The sequence below is a fragment of the Lipotes vexillifer genome, unplaced genomic scaffold (assembly GCF_000442215.2).
Source record: "Lipotes vexillifer unplaced genomic scaffold, Lipotes_vexillifer_v1.1 scaffold539, whole genome shotgun sequence".
NCBI lineage: Eukaryota > Metazoa > Chordata > Mammalia > Artiodactyla > Lipotidae > Lipotes > Lipotes vexillifer.
The window spans coordinates 1,247,745-1,262,037 of record NW_006789542.1 but is presented as its reverse complement, the minus strand read 5'-3'; the positions used below and the strand labels follow the sequence as shown (position 1 = coordinate 1,262,037).

General features: G+C 47.2%; 1 protein-coding gene and 1 non-coding gene across 2 annotated transcripts in view; one reads left to right on the top strand and one right to left on the bottom strand.

The window, feature by feature from the left end:
* TRANK1 (tetratricopeptide repeat and ankyrin repeat containing 1) overlaps positions 1 to 14,293 on the top strand; it is a 65,741-nt gene that overhangs the window by 40,424 nt on the left and 11,024 nt on the right. Inside the window, exons 16-20 of the mRNA XM_007462697.1 lie at positions 2,905 to 3,051; positions 4,566 to 4,722; positions 7,638 to 7,726; positions 10,045 to 10,148; positions 10,257 to 10,389. Coding sequence (XP_007462759.1) covers positions 2,905 to 3,051; positions 4,566 to 4,722; positions 7,638 to 7,726; positions 10,045 to 10,148; positions 10,257 to 10,389 — 630 coding nt within the window. The remainder of the gene's footprint in view (positions 1 to 2,904; positions 3,052 to 4,565; positions 4,723 to 7,637; positions 7,727 to 10,044; positions 10,149 to 10,256; positions 10,390 to 14,293) is intronic.
* Positions 1,668 to 1,740, bottom strand: TRNAG-UCC (transfer RNA glycine (anticodon UCC)). The gene has a single exon. It is a non-coding gene; the product is annotated as a tRNA-Gly (tRNA).

The following is a 14,293-nucleotide window of genomic DNA, read 5'->3' as shown; positions in this document are numbered from 1 at the left end:
TCCGCCCGGGGGCCGTTGCCCCCCACCGGGAGAGGCCACAACAGTGAGAGGCCCGCGTACCGCAAAAAAAAAAAAAAGATACAGGTGCTTCACTGGCCTTCCAAGTACGGGCAGCCTGCACCTCCCGCTGTCTGCCGGACCTCCTCAGATGTTAGCATGTGTGTCTCTTGCCTGCTTTCTTTGGCAAACAATTAAGTTGGGTAAACAGCTTTACAAAGATGAAAAGATAGTCACAGATGTGTCCTGAAGATTTTTTTTTTTTGTAACTTTCAACGACTAAAATTGATTACATGACTCACATCTCTTCTCATAACCTGGTGATTAATTCCCTAATTGGTTAGTAGCATAACCACTCTTATTTAATAGATAGTATTTAAAGCATTTAACCCAATGTGTTTTTTTAAATTAACTTATTTTATTTTATTATTTATTTTTGGCTGTGTTTGGGTCTTCATTGCTGCATGCGGGCTTTCTCTAGTTGTGGAGAGCGGTTGCTACTCTTCACTGTGGTGCATGGGCTTCTCATTGCTGTGGCTTGTCTTTGTTGCAGAGCCCGGGCTCTAGGCGTGCGGGCTTCAGTAGTTGTGGCATGTGGGCTCAGTAGTTGCGGCTCACCGGCTCTAGAGCGCAGGCTCAGTAGTTGTGGCGCATGGGCTTAGTTGCTCTGCAGCATGTGGGATCTTCCCGGACCAGGGCTCGAACCCATGTCCCCTGCATTGGCACGCAGATTCTTAACCACTGAGCCACCAGGGAAGTCCCTAACCTAATGTTTATATAGAGTTTACATTATAGAGGAACTGAAGGGAGGTAATGAACTGTATCCACTCCACCTTTCCATCATCCTTGAAAAGATACATAGGTGGCAAGTAGCACCATTTTATAAAAAACTGAAGGATAGGAGAATTGACTACCTACTCCCCCAAGACACACAATAAAGTATGAAATCTGAAACTTCATGGGAATTCTTCACTAGATACTGTGTATAATCTGGTCACGTTTGCCTCCCCAGGGTCTGCAAACCATGGCCTGGGGGCCAAACCCAGCTCACTGCCTGTGAGCTAAGAATGGTTTTTACATTTTTAAATGGTTAAAAAAATCAAAAGGAAAATCGTATCCTGTGGCATGTGAAAATTTAGTATTAAATTCAATTTTAGTGTCAAAAGATAACGTTTCATTGCATCACACTTGCCCGTTCATTTACTGTTGACTAGAGCTGCTTTTGCTCTACAGTAGCGGAGTAGAGTAGTTGCAACAGAGACCATATAGCCCACAAAGCCAAAAATATTTATCATCTGACCCTTTAGCAAAAAAATTTACAGACCCTGATCTACAAGTCACCGTGGTTTTGTGGTTTGATTTGGGTAAAGGGGAAAGTGGCTAAAATGTCAATTCTTTATCAAGCATTGTAGAGACACTTGACATTGATTATCTCCTTTTATTTTTCCAACAAATGTGGTTAGTTCTGTCATCCACATTTTACAGAACAGGAAAATGAGACCTAGAAGAGGCATTTGTTCAAGGTCCCATAATAAGTGGACAAATTGGGATTTAATTTGTTCCATCTGACCTCAGAGTCCACCTTGCACAGCATACCCCATGGCTCCTGAATTTCACTCCATCCTTTTTTTGGGGGGACGGGTGGGGTCTTGTGGCTTGTGGGATCTTAGTTCCTCAACCAGGGATTGAACCTGGGCCCTCTGCAGTGGAAGTGCAGAGTCCTAACCACTGGACTACCAAGGAATTCCCGAGCTCCATCCTTGATTGGATCACTTGGTTAGGAAATTTTGTCACATGTCTTTTTTTTTTTTTAAATCATAAGAAAATAATTTTAATTTTTTATTCTTACATTTCCTAGCATTCATATTTTCAGTGAAAATGTTTCAAATTATTTACACTTTGAATGCAATTCCATCTCTCAATCCTGGGCATTTAATATAACACAAATTATGTGAAAATTCGGTTATAACACAACTAGTAATTTTGCTGACATAAGGGCAAGACTCTATTTTATAGAATAGATGTAAAAATGATTTATGAATTATTACATCTTTATTACTCATTTAAACATGGCTAAACTATCCACATGTAACAGCAGTAATTATATTTTTATTATCTTGGTTATTTGTGACTCTCTTAGTCATATGAAACTCAAAGCTTAACACAAATTATTTTGTATTTATATTTTTTAGACTTATTTTTTATTGAGGCAACACTGGTTTATAACATTATATCAGTCGCTTGTGTACAAGATTGTATTTCTACTTCTGTATAGCCTACAGCATGCTTACCACCAAAAATTTAGTTTCTGGGACTTAGGGAACTAAGATCCCACATGCTGCGTGGCATGGCCCAAAAAATGAAGGAAGGAAGGAAGGAAAGAAAAATAAAATAAAAATAAAACTTAAAAAAAAAGTTTAGTTTCCATTTGTCACCATAGAGTTGATATTTTGCCATTTGTGACCACATGGATGGACACCGCGGGTACCACCCTAAGCGTCACATGTGTCTTAATGACTGACCCTAAGTGGCATTTTTTAAACACATTGTGAAAAGAGGTGAGGATACTGGTTTTCTCTCTCCATTCTGCTTGTGGACATTCTTTCAACAACAGGAACCTCCAGGCCCTAAACACTCGTGCTAGAAGTGAGCACATGTGCCTGCTTCTTGACCATCTTAGCTGAGTGTCTGGGGGTCTTCTCGGTAGCTGCCCTGATCCCTGCCTGCACCACCTGGGCCCCGACCCCCACTCTGAGGCCATAGGATGGCCACCTCCTCGCGGCTGGTGCTGGAGGCCTGGCCGCCGTGCCAGGCAAAGGGGGCTCAGTTCTCTGTGAGGCCCAGGGAGGCTGGGTGTGCACTGCAGAAGCATATTCTGCTGGTCTTTCATTTGTCTTTGTTGTTCAGGCTTACAAGGAATGGAAGATCATTTCCTCGTTTACCCCTTCATCCTCTGAGTCCAGAGGGGAAAGCCAATGGCTGATTGAGGTGCCCCTAGAGGAATGCAGCTCCTCCCAGGGTGGGGCTCTCATGGTGAATCCGGAAATGTACAAGGTGAGTATCAGCCACGGGTCCATGAGCTTGCTTGACAGGGAGCCAGTAAGCAGGGCTTGGCCGTTAAGATGGGGTTAAAGACGGAGCCTGTGCTAAGGGTCTTCCTGTCCGTCAGCACTAGAGGGTGGAGGGTGGGAAAGGGAATGTGGTCAGCTCAGCGCTGGCGACCCCGTCTTCTCAGCAGAGAGCCAGGCTTGATGGGGGATGCCGAAGGGGGAGGGTGGCACCTTCTGTTCGCCTCTGGAGCTCTGTTCAGAAACTCTGACATTGCTGATGGGGAACTCAGAAGTGAAGTCCGTGACTGTAGTCAGTGGAGACCATTGTCTTCCAGCCTTGTCTGTGAAGGGAGCCTGTCTCCCTTCCTCTGGGCGACCCACTGCATCTCCGAGAAGTAGGCCAGAGCCGAAAAGCTCTGTGGAGTTCTAGACCGACGAAGGCCGACAGAGGCCTCAAGAGTGAGGGCAATACCACAAAAACCGAACCAGCAAAAACCAAAAGCTTTGGGAGAAACTACTGTCCTAGTTTTATGTCTCCTACATAGTAGAAAACAAACAGAAGAGCAGTTATCCGGTTATTTCTGTAACTACCTGGAAGGCTCTGCACATAGATGTTAAATCATCGCCAAGCTGTGCAGACCTCTGGGTAAGCCACAAATCCGTTGTTGTTTTGAAATGTGCATGATTTAATCAAGGAGGTCCTCCCTTAGTCTAAGACATAGTCCCCTTATAACCAGAGTCCTCAGTCATGGAGTAGGTCAGGAGTAATATGGTGCTAATAATAGTCACAATAGCAGGGTGGGACTGCTCCCATTTTTTTTTAAATTTTGGCCGCACTGTGCAGCTTGTGGGATCTTAGTTCCCTGACCAGGGATTGAACCCTGGCCCTTGCCAGTGAAAGTGTGGAGTCCTCACCCCTGGGCTTCCAGGGAATTCCCACTCCTCCAATTTTTAAAAATAAGTTACAGTAATTGCGTAGGATGTGACTTCTGGGGTAAACTGAGTAAAAGGTACATGGGACCTCTCTGCAGTATCTTTGTAACCTCCTAGGGATCTATAATTATTTCAAAGTGGACAAGTACAGCAGATTCAAGGGTGGGCCTGTACTAACACTGCCCCCCTCGCTAGAGTTCGCTCCCCTGTGCTGCAGCCACAGTGGGCTCCCCACATCCTGCTCAGGCCTGGGCTGTACTTCATAAAACTTACTTTTTTTTTTTTTTTTGCGGTATGTGGGCCTCACTGTTGTGGCCTCTCCCGCTGCGGAGCACAGGCTCCGAACGCACAGGCTCAGCGGCCACGGCTTACGGGCCCAGCCGCTCTGCGGCACGTGGGATCTTCCAGGACCGGGGCACGAACCCATGTCCCCTGCATCGGCAGGCGGACTCTCAACCACTGCGCCACCAGGGAAGCCCAAAACTTACTTTTTGAATATTTCTCCAAAATCAGAATAAGCCCCATTGAAGTGAGACACGTATTGTAACCTGAAGGCTCATGCCTTTGTCCTCATCTTGTCTTTAGCTCCTGAACGGGGAGCTGAAGCAGCTCTACACGGCCATCACCCGGGCTCGGGTCAACCTCTGGATCTTTGACGAAAACCCAGAGAAGCGGGCTCCTGCCTTCAAATATTTCACGAAAAGGAATTTTGTCGAAGTCGTGAAAATGGATGAAAATAAAGGTAAGCGCTCATTAAAATATTCTGGCTGTTGGACAGAAAGCATGTTACTCTCAGCTGCTCTATGGCCAAGGGTAAAGGGTATCGTTTTTGGAAAGCACTTTCTTTCCACATTCTTCTGAGACATGAGTGTTCCTATTTATTGCTAAAGTGTGTGGGAGACTGAAGTTGTAATGAGATTGGGAGGGTTAACTCCTTCAGGGAAGAACTTTTAGTTGTCCTAAAAGGTGAGGATCATGGGCAAAGAACAGACAAAATAGGCTTTGCTGGGAGAATACAAATTACCTGTGGACTTTTGGACAGCTGTTTGGCAATATCTATCAAAATAAAAAATGTACCTACCTTTTGTACCTACCAGTAATTCCACTTCTAAGGATCTATCCAGAGATACTCTTTTATAAAATCTCTAAGGTAACATGCATGAGAGCGCTCGTTACAGCCCCGTTTGTAATGATGAGAAACTAAAAATGACTTAAGTGTCCATGAAGGTGAAAGTGTCTGCAGTGGCTCCTCTGGTGCTGGGACCGGTGGGTGTGAGATTGTTAACTAGATGTGGACCTCTTTAACTTTTCACCATTTCTGTGCTGTTTGCAGTGTTTAAAAAAAAACAACAACATCATTATGTATTGTTTTTCGTAAGTTACAAAGGCTAGCTAATTAAAAAATGGAATGAAGGTCTCCTGATGGGATAACTGGGAGATAAATAATCAGCCCTCATGAAGGAGAAAATTGTTCTGTTTCTTGGGGGTTAGCTGTTGAATTGGCTGCGCCAGGCCATGGTGAATTTCTCCAAAGATGGGGGAAAGCCCACGGCTCTGTGGCTGCAGAGAGGTTTGTTGGTTTCTTGAGCATTTTCCAGCCAGTTTTACGGAGACTGTTTCTGGTTACAGCCAATGGCTCAGTTGGGGACCAGGATTAGAAGCTCTATTCCTGGGACCTGACTGTGGTGCCGTGGTGTGAAAAGTCTAAGGCTTGGGCTTAACCTGGCTTCTCATTAGAACTTTCCACCTGTGCAGCCATGGGACTTAATTCAGCTAACACTTTCTCCCCCTGGGCCTCCACTTCCTCTACTAAAAGGAAAACGAGCGCGTTGGCCTACCGTGGTGGTTCTTATTCCTCCCCGCAGCTCCGAGTCCTTTTATTCTCACAATATGTTCTGGCAACCCATTATAGGAGATCAAGATTGGCGATTTTTTTTTAATTTAAAAATTCAAAATGAAAAAGAATTACAATTAATATTCTCTCTTATTTGCATTAAGAATGCAAGGAAACGTCCCGTCTTAATTGTGAGTTACGAGTTGCACGTGGTAAAGTCTTTGAGGACATCTGTTCTCACTGTTCTGGGGAGCTGGGGACGAGTGTGGTGACTTTGCATTTGGGGGTCTCTTCAACGCGGCACCAGTAGAGGTCACCAGCCAGATGCAGAGATAATGTGTGGGGCTTTGCTGTGGGAATAAGATGTCACCTGGACACTCACAGTGCACACAGCACCAGAACAAGATGCTGCAAAGTCAGCTTTGCACGTGGTGCGTGCGGGGCGCTGCAAGGATTGGCATGTGTTTTATTTATTTATTTATTTATGGCTGTGTTGGGTCTTCGTTTCTGTGCGAGGGCTTTCTCCAGTTGTGGCAAGCGGGGGCCACTCTTCATCGCGGTGCGCGGGCCTCTCACTATTGTGGCCTCTCTTGTTGCAGAGCACAGGCCCCAGACGCGCAAGCTCAGTAGTTGTGGCTCACGGGCCCAGTTGCTCCGTGGCATGTGGGATCTTCCCAGACCAGGGCTCGAACCCGTGTCCCCTGCGTTGGCAGGCAGATTCTCAACACTGCGCCACCAAGGAAGCCCTGGCGTATGTTTTTGCACCACCTAAACAAAGCTGGCCTGTCTGCCTGGCCCCTCTGGTTGACATCTGTTGGCTGAGGGGACTCTGACCTTTTCCGGCTCAGATCTGGCTTCCGCGTCATCCTGATATTCAGCCTTTTGTGTGTTTCATGAAGCTGTGGCTCGGAATCCCCAGAGAGTGTCGCCTCTGCCCCCACCCCCAGCACCGCTGGCGGTGCTCGGGGGTCCTTGGCAAGGGGGGCCAGCGCAGTCACCGCCATCTGCTGAGGCTGACAGACGGGACCAATAGCAGGTGGTGGCAGTGGTCAATGTCCACCAACCAGAATGTGTCAGATCGCTTGCTGTGATGAGTGCAGAGTCTGCACATTTGGAAATACTGTCACATCCTATCACCTTTACCCTTGCTAAGGCCCCCGCATGGGAGTTTGCCAAGAGCTACATGGCTTTCGGTTTTCAAGGAGGAACTGGAAATTACTGTCTGTCTTCTAATTCGTATCTCTAGGAAGGGAAGGCAGACCAAAGTCCAAAAATCAAACAGCATCTTTTCTCACCTCCACCTCCTTCTCCCAAAACCCACTGCAACCTGGCTTGGTAAGCTACACTCTACCTTACATGAACGCTAGACAGACAACATAGGTGTGTTCATTTGCTCAGGCCGCCATAACAAATACCACAGGCTGGGTGGCTTACACAACAGAAATTATTGTCTCATTTCTGGAGCCTAGAAGTCTAAGATCAATAAAGCTGTCAGTGGTTTGATTTCTTCTGAGGCCTCTCTCCTTGGCTGTAGATGGCCTTTTCCCAGTGTGAGCCCCCTGTGTCTCTTCGTATGTGTTAATCTCCTCTTCTTATAAGGATGCCAGTCACATTGGATCAGGGCCCAGCCACATGACCTCATTTTACCTTAATCACCTCTTTAAAGACCCTTGTCTCCAAATACAGACACATTCCGAGCGACTGGGGGTTAGGACTTCAACACTTGAAATTTGGGGTGTAGGGGAACAAAATAGAGCCCATAACAACAGGTTTCAGTGAAGGGATACCCAGAGAAGCAAACCCACGTTTCTCTTTCATTTTAGACCTCGATGATAGCATGTTTGTTAAAACCTCAACCCCTGGGGAGTGGATCGCCCAAGGAGATTACTATGCTAAACACCAGTGCTGGAAGGTAAGGAGAGGTCTGGGTGACCTGTGGCCTTGTCAAGCCTCACCAGCAGGTTTCTCATCACTGCATTTGTCACCAGGATGGGGCGGGGGTCGGGGTCATGGTACTTGTGCTGCTGCCCCTTCTGCGACATCAGGTCACCTGCCATGCAGAGATCTCCCTGTCCCGCTCCCCACCACCCGCATACGGTCATGACAAGCCTTCCTTTTGGCCCAGTGCCAGCGTGTGATCATAGGAAGAGGAAGCGTCCTGGCCTCTGCCCGCTGAGGAATCCTTCTATCGGGAGGGATGGGGAACAGGCTGCACTCCCGGTGGGGGAAGCTGCAGAGTTGCTCTATAAGGGGGCTAGGATGGATACAGAGAGGGGTGAAGGCCTGTGGTCACCCCTGCAATCAGGTGTAAGGGAGGAGAAAACAGTTTGCACTGTTGTGTGTTTAGTCGTGTCGGGATAGTGTTTCCATAAATATGCAGCTGCAGAAGTTGACTGAGCCCTGCACTGTATTCACTGCCCATCCTTGTTGTAATTGGCAAGGAATACTAAACACCTGGCTGTTGTTATAAAAACCAAGATTTTTTTTTTTTTTTTTCAGAGAGGGATAGAGCAGGACAATGTGGGCAGCAGGTGTGGGTATGAAATTAGAAACCTATAAAGTCTTTCCCTTTCTCGCTTCAGAACACAGCTGGTGTTTTCTGTATTGCCCATGGATTTCCAATTCTTTATCCCTTGAAAGATACCTTTTGAATGTTTGAATCTAAAATCTTTTGAGGGGAGTAGCACAGATGAGAATGTTATAAAAAGCCTCCCCCTCAACTGACTTAATTTTGACTCCGCTAAAGGGCTTTGGGACTCAGGAAGTTTATTGGTTTTGGCTGCATGTCAGTAAGTGTCTCAGAACCACCGTACAAGTGGAAACCCTTGAGATCCATTCATTCAGCATATACTGTGGAGCTGTGGGCCCAGCATTGCGTTTAGGTCATGGGGATGTGACAGTGGGCAGGACAGGTGTACAGAAAAGGGCACAGTGCCAGCGGTTCCCGATGTCACATGTGAATGACAAGCTGCCTCCAGAACCGCCTGTCCTAGATGGTGTGGCCAGAGAAGGCTACTTTGAGTGGGAGCCTTGAGCTGGGACCTGTAGGGTAAATGACGTTAAGCAGGCAGAGGAGGGATGGAAGAGCATTTCACTCAGAGGGAAGAGTGTGTGCAAAGGCCCTGTGGCAGAAAGGAGCATTTCGCGTGTCACAGGAATCAAAGGAGGCCCACGGGGCTGGGGAGGCTGGAACAGAGAGCCCAGGGGGAGAGGTGCCATCCTGCCTGTGTTATCAGTAAGCGCCACTTAATCCTTCTCTTGCCCACACTGAGGCCTAATCTCTACACGCTGGGCAGAACATGAACTTTCTGCCCTGTAGTCCGTACTTGGAGACATGATGTCAGCAACTTCCTGCTGGTGGGGAGCAGGGAGCAGGCTGACTCCCCTGGGACACTTGTCTGCCCATCTTCTATTTGTTATATACAGGTCTGCATGTGCCAAGGATCTGGTCAGTCATCTTCTGGGATGTGTTGGGACACCATCTCTGTCCCCGTGTCTACCATAATAGGTGTACTGCTGCTGCTCCACCAACACTGCCCACTAGCCTTGGTTGTTACCAACTAGAGGGGACCTATGTTGAGCCCAGAAAAGCCACTGGGCAACCTTGGGCCAGTTTCTCCATGTCCTTGACCTGAGGTTGCTACCAAATACAGTGGGAAGGATGAAGCATCTCACACGCGGCTATTGAAGATCAGATGAGGGTGTTATTATGGTGACCTGTAAAGATATGTCTGGTGTGCCTTTTCCATGGCTCCTAGGTGTTTCCAAAGGGAAGCTTTGGGTCCAAAGTGTTAGCTGGTAACACAATTAGGCTTTATCCTCTGGGGCTGTTTTCTCTTTTCTTTTTAAAAAATTTTTATTGGAGTATAATTGATGTACAGTGTTGTGTTAGTTTCAGGCACACAGCGTAGTAAGTTATACACCCACATATATCCACTCTTTTTTAGATTCTTTTCCCACATAGGTCATTACAGAGTATTGAGTAGAGTTCCCTGTGCTATAAGTAGGTCCTTATTAGTTATCTATTTTATATGTAGCAATGTGTATGTGTCAGTCCCAATTGAGGCTGTTTTCTTTAGTGTTTCAGCACCTTCCTGCCCCTCCCTCACGGATTTGGCTGGGGTGAGACCCAGTGCTTTGTCCGTGCAAACATGGAATGTGTGCTTTAACTCTTGTTCCTGTGTCACCTCCGCGACCTTGCTGGAAACAGAAACCTTTGGTCTATTCCAGGTTGCAGCCAAGTGTTTCCAAAAGGGAGGTGCGTTGGAAAAGGAGAAGCTGGCTCTGGCCCACAGCACCGCCCTGAACATGAAATCCAAGAAAGTCAGCCCCAGGTAAAAGCCTCGGGGGTCATTTCAGGTTTGCTCTGAGGAGAGAGAGCTGCAGGTTCAATCTACTGGTATCATATTCCATGGAAACTCTGTTCTATTTCCCCCTCCCAGGGAAAAGCAGGTGGAATATTTGGAACTGGCCAAGACGTATTTGGAGTGCAAGGAGCCAAAGCTGTCCCTTAAGTGTCTGAGCTACGCCAAGGAGTTCCAGCTGTGTGCCCAGCTGTGCGAGAGGCTGGGAAAGGTACGTTTGGCCCACGGCTGCTCCTAGAAGAACTGGGCTCCGTGCGGCAGATGGAAGGGTGGCCCCCAACCTCCGCCTGTGTCAGGAAGGGCTTCCATCCTCCCAAGAGGGAGAGGTTGGCCCTGTCAACTCTGTGGGTGGCCCTTCTTCCTCCATCTGCTCAAACATTTAGATGATTTCAGGGACTCTTTGTGTGTGTGTGTGTGTGTGTGTGTGTCCCTGTCTGCGAATGTTTGCGACCCGTTATTAACCACAGGGAGGCCAAATGTTCACATCAAAGGGAAGACGGGTTTTAGAATATTCCTGCCTTTTCTTTCTCCATGTTCAGTCTGGAGTCAGCCTGGGTGGACCGTCTGGCAGTTACATGGTGTTTTCTCTGTCCCAGCAATTACTCTAGATCTGCACTGACCAATCTGGCAGCCACTAGCCTCATGTGGCTACTTAATTAAACATTTAGGTTAACTAAAATGTAATAAAGTCAAAAATTCACTTCCGCAGTCTCACTAGCCACATCTCAAGTGCACGTTGTGATAGAACATTTCCATTGTTCTAGAAGCGCTAGTGGATAGAGTTGCTGGTCCAGAGCACAGGGCTCACAGTGTGGTCTGCAGGCTGGCACAGGCCACAGACTCTTATTATCTGTAACAAGATAGACTCCAAAGAGGAAAGTAGACAGAGATTTTTATGGCAATTTGGCATTGTTGTGACATCCGAAAGGTGATGCTTTTCTTAGTGATTCATTTTTCTTCTTTTTATTGAGATATAATTGATGTATATAATATCAAATTGGTTTTAGTTGTACAGCATAATGATTCAATGTATACATAAATTGCAAAATGATCACCGCAGTAAGTTTAGTTAATGTCCATCACCACACATAGTGATGATCTTTTTCTTGTGATGAGAACATTTAAGATCGTTTTCATTTACATGTGGAATCTAAAAAATAAAACAAATGAACAAAGATAACAAAACAGGAGCAGACTCACTGATACAGAGAACAAACCAGTGGTTACCAGAGAGGAGTGGAGGTAGGGGCAAAATAACTGAAGAGGATTAAGAGGTACAAACTACCAGGTGTAAAATAAATAAGTACAGGATGTAATGTACAGCACAGGGAATATAGCCAGTATTTTATAACAACTTTGTATAGCGTATAATCTATAAAAATATCAAATAACTGTGTTGTATACCTGAAACTAATATAATATTGTAAGTGAACTATACTTCGATAAAAAATAATAAAACAAAAATAAATAAAAATTTTAAAAGATCTACTTTCTTAGCAACTTTCAAATACACAATACACCGTTATTAACTACAGTCACAATGCTGTACATAAAGCAGTTCATTCTTAAATTTTTAATTAAAAAATTTTTAAATTGAAGTATAGCTGAGGTACAGTAATATGTAAGTTACAGGTGTACAATATAGTGGTTCACGATTTCTAAAGGTTATACTCCATTTATAGTTATTATAAAGTATTGGCTATGTTCCCCATGTTGTACAATATATCCGTGTAGCTTTTTTTTTAATATATATATATACTTTTTTTAATTTATTATTTAATTTATTTATTTTTGGCTGCATTAGGTCTTTGTTGCTGCCCGTGGGCTTTCTCTAGTTGCAGTGAGCGGGGGCTACTCTTCGTTGCAGTGCGCAGTCTTCTCATTGTGTTCGCTTCCCTTGTTGCAGAGCACAGGCTCTAGGCGCCTGGCCTTCAGTAGTTGTGGCACGAGGGCTCTAGAGCACAGGCTCAGTAGTTGTGGCTCACAGGCTTACTTGCTCCACAGCACATGGGATCCTCCCAGACCAGGCCTCAAACCTGTGTCCCCTGCATTGGCAGGCAGACTCTTAACCACTGCACCACCAGGGAAGCCCCTATCCTTGAAGCTTTTTTTTTTTTTTTTTTTTTTTTTGCGGTACACGGGCCTCTCACTATTGTGGCCTCTCCCGTTGTGGAGCACAGGCTCCGGACGCGCAGGCTCAGCGGCCATGGCTCACGGGCCCAGCCGCTCCACGGCATGTGGGATCCTCCCGGACCGGGGCACGAACCCGTGTCCCCTGCATTGGCAGGCGGACTCTCAACCAGTGCGCCACCAGGGAAGCCCAAAACTTATTTTTTATCTAATACTTTGTACCTCTTAATCCTCCACTTCTGTCTCGCCCCTCACCCCCACTGGTAACCGCTAGTTTGTTCTCTAAATCTGTGAGTCTCCTCCTTTTATGTTTTGTTCACTAGTTTGTTGTATTTTTTAGATTCCACATACAAGTGATATCATACTGTATTTGTCTTTCTCTGTCTGACTTTTTTCACTTAGCACAGTACTCTCCGTCCATGTTACTGCAAATGGCTGAGTAGTGTTCTTTTTTATGGCTGAGTAGTATTCCATTGTATATATGTACCACATCTTCTTTATCCATTCCTCTGCTGTTGCTTCCATACCTTGGCTATCGTAAATAATACGAAGCAGTTCATTTTTACCATATCCTTTGTGATGGGTTGGACGTGGAACCGTCTGGTCCTCACCACGGGCGCTGCTGTAGGGTTCCCGGCTGCAGCTGCTGCATTTCCTCCTGCGTCAGGTGTTATGACCGTCCAGTAGGGAGGGGGCCGTTCATGTCTGTATGTGAACTCCTGGACCCTCGGAGCACCCTGGGCATTGGGCTGGGTGGGGGTGGGACCTCCTGGGAAGTTTGAAGTGTGGCCGCAAGTCAGTGTCAGAGAAGATAAGGCCGTCCCAAGGCTGCCCTCCCTGCCCCATGTTTAGTATGGGACGTGACTAGTTAGCATGTGGGAGAAGGGGGTGGAATGGGGATTTCAGCGTGTGAAGGAAGTTTGGGTCATACAATTCCAGGAACTAAAATGGTTTCTGAACTCTCCTTGTTCCTTTGTCCCCCGGCCTCCATCTCCAAGGCACCCCCTTGGGCCCTAAGCAGTGACAGCGACAGGGGACAGGCCTGAACCTGTTGCTTTCCCCTCTTTGCCTGACAGCGCCTGTCCCGGCTGAGCCAGAGCCCCCTTCCTTGTCTGCTCACCTTGCCTCCCCGAGACCCGCCGAGCTCCACCTCTGAAAGCGGGGTGGGGCCCAGCAGGCCAGATGTCCGGCCACGTTCCCTTCTCCAGGACCTCAGAGCCTTCAGGATATGGAGGCCGCCCTGGTCCTGGAGACACAGGCTGCCGGCCTTCCTCACGTCCCCAGGGTTGACCACCGGTGCCAGCTCCTTCCGCCTTCTCTCGCCAGCACATTCCAGTAGCTCTGAGCCCCAGCTGGGGAAGAGTCTGGTCCCTTTCTTTGCTCAGGCCCCTCCCTGGCAGGATATTCAACCCTCAGACAGCATCAGACCTCTTGTGGTCATCCCACCAAACTAGCCAGCATGATTCAAGTTGACCACCCTTTGCAAAATCCTTAGGCCACACCGCCTCCCTGTTCACAGTCCCCAGACGTGTGCTAACCCTGGGGAAAAGGGTTTGTGAAGCGGCTGTGGGAGCAGAAGGTTTCCTTTCAGGGATTCCTCTGCCCTGCCTGCTTCCTGCCTCTCCAGAGGTCAACACTGGTTTCCCTGGAAACCTCTCAGGGCCCTTGCTGTGGGCGGCAGGAGCCCAGAGACCCAGGATGGGGGGCCTGCTTAGAGCCAGCCCTCCTCTCTCTCGACCCAGTTGGGTGCACGCTTGCACCTAAGGGGGCCTGCGTTCACCCTGGGGGTTTTCTTCTGAGTAGTCAGCCTTGTCAGGGAGAGGTAAAGGTGGCTAGGTGTTATGGTTATGGGGTTTGATTGATGTGGGGAAATGGGTCTAGTAGCTCCGTGGTCTGTGACATCTCTCGACATAGAAGAACCTCACACCTGGATCTTGTTCATATTTTGGCATTTCGTGTAGCCTGTCTTGTTAAATAAAACCCAG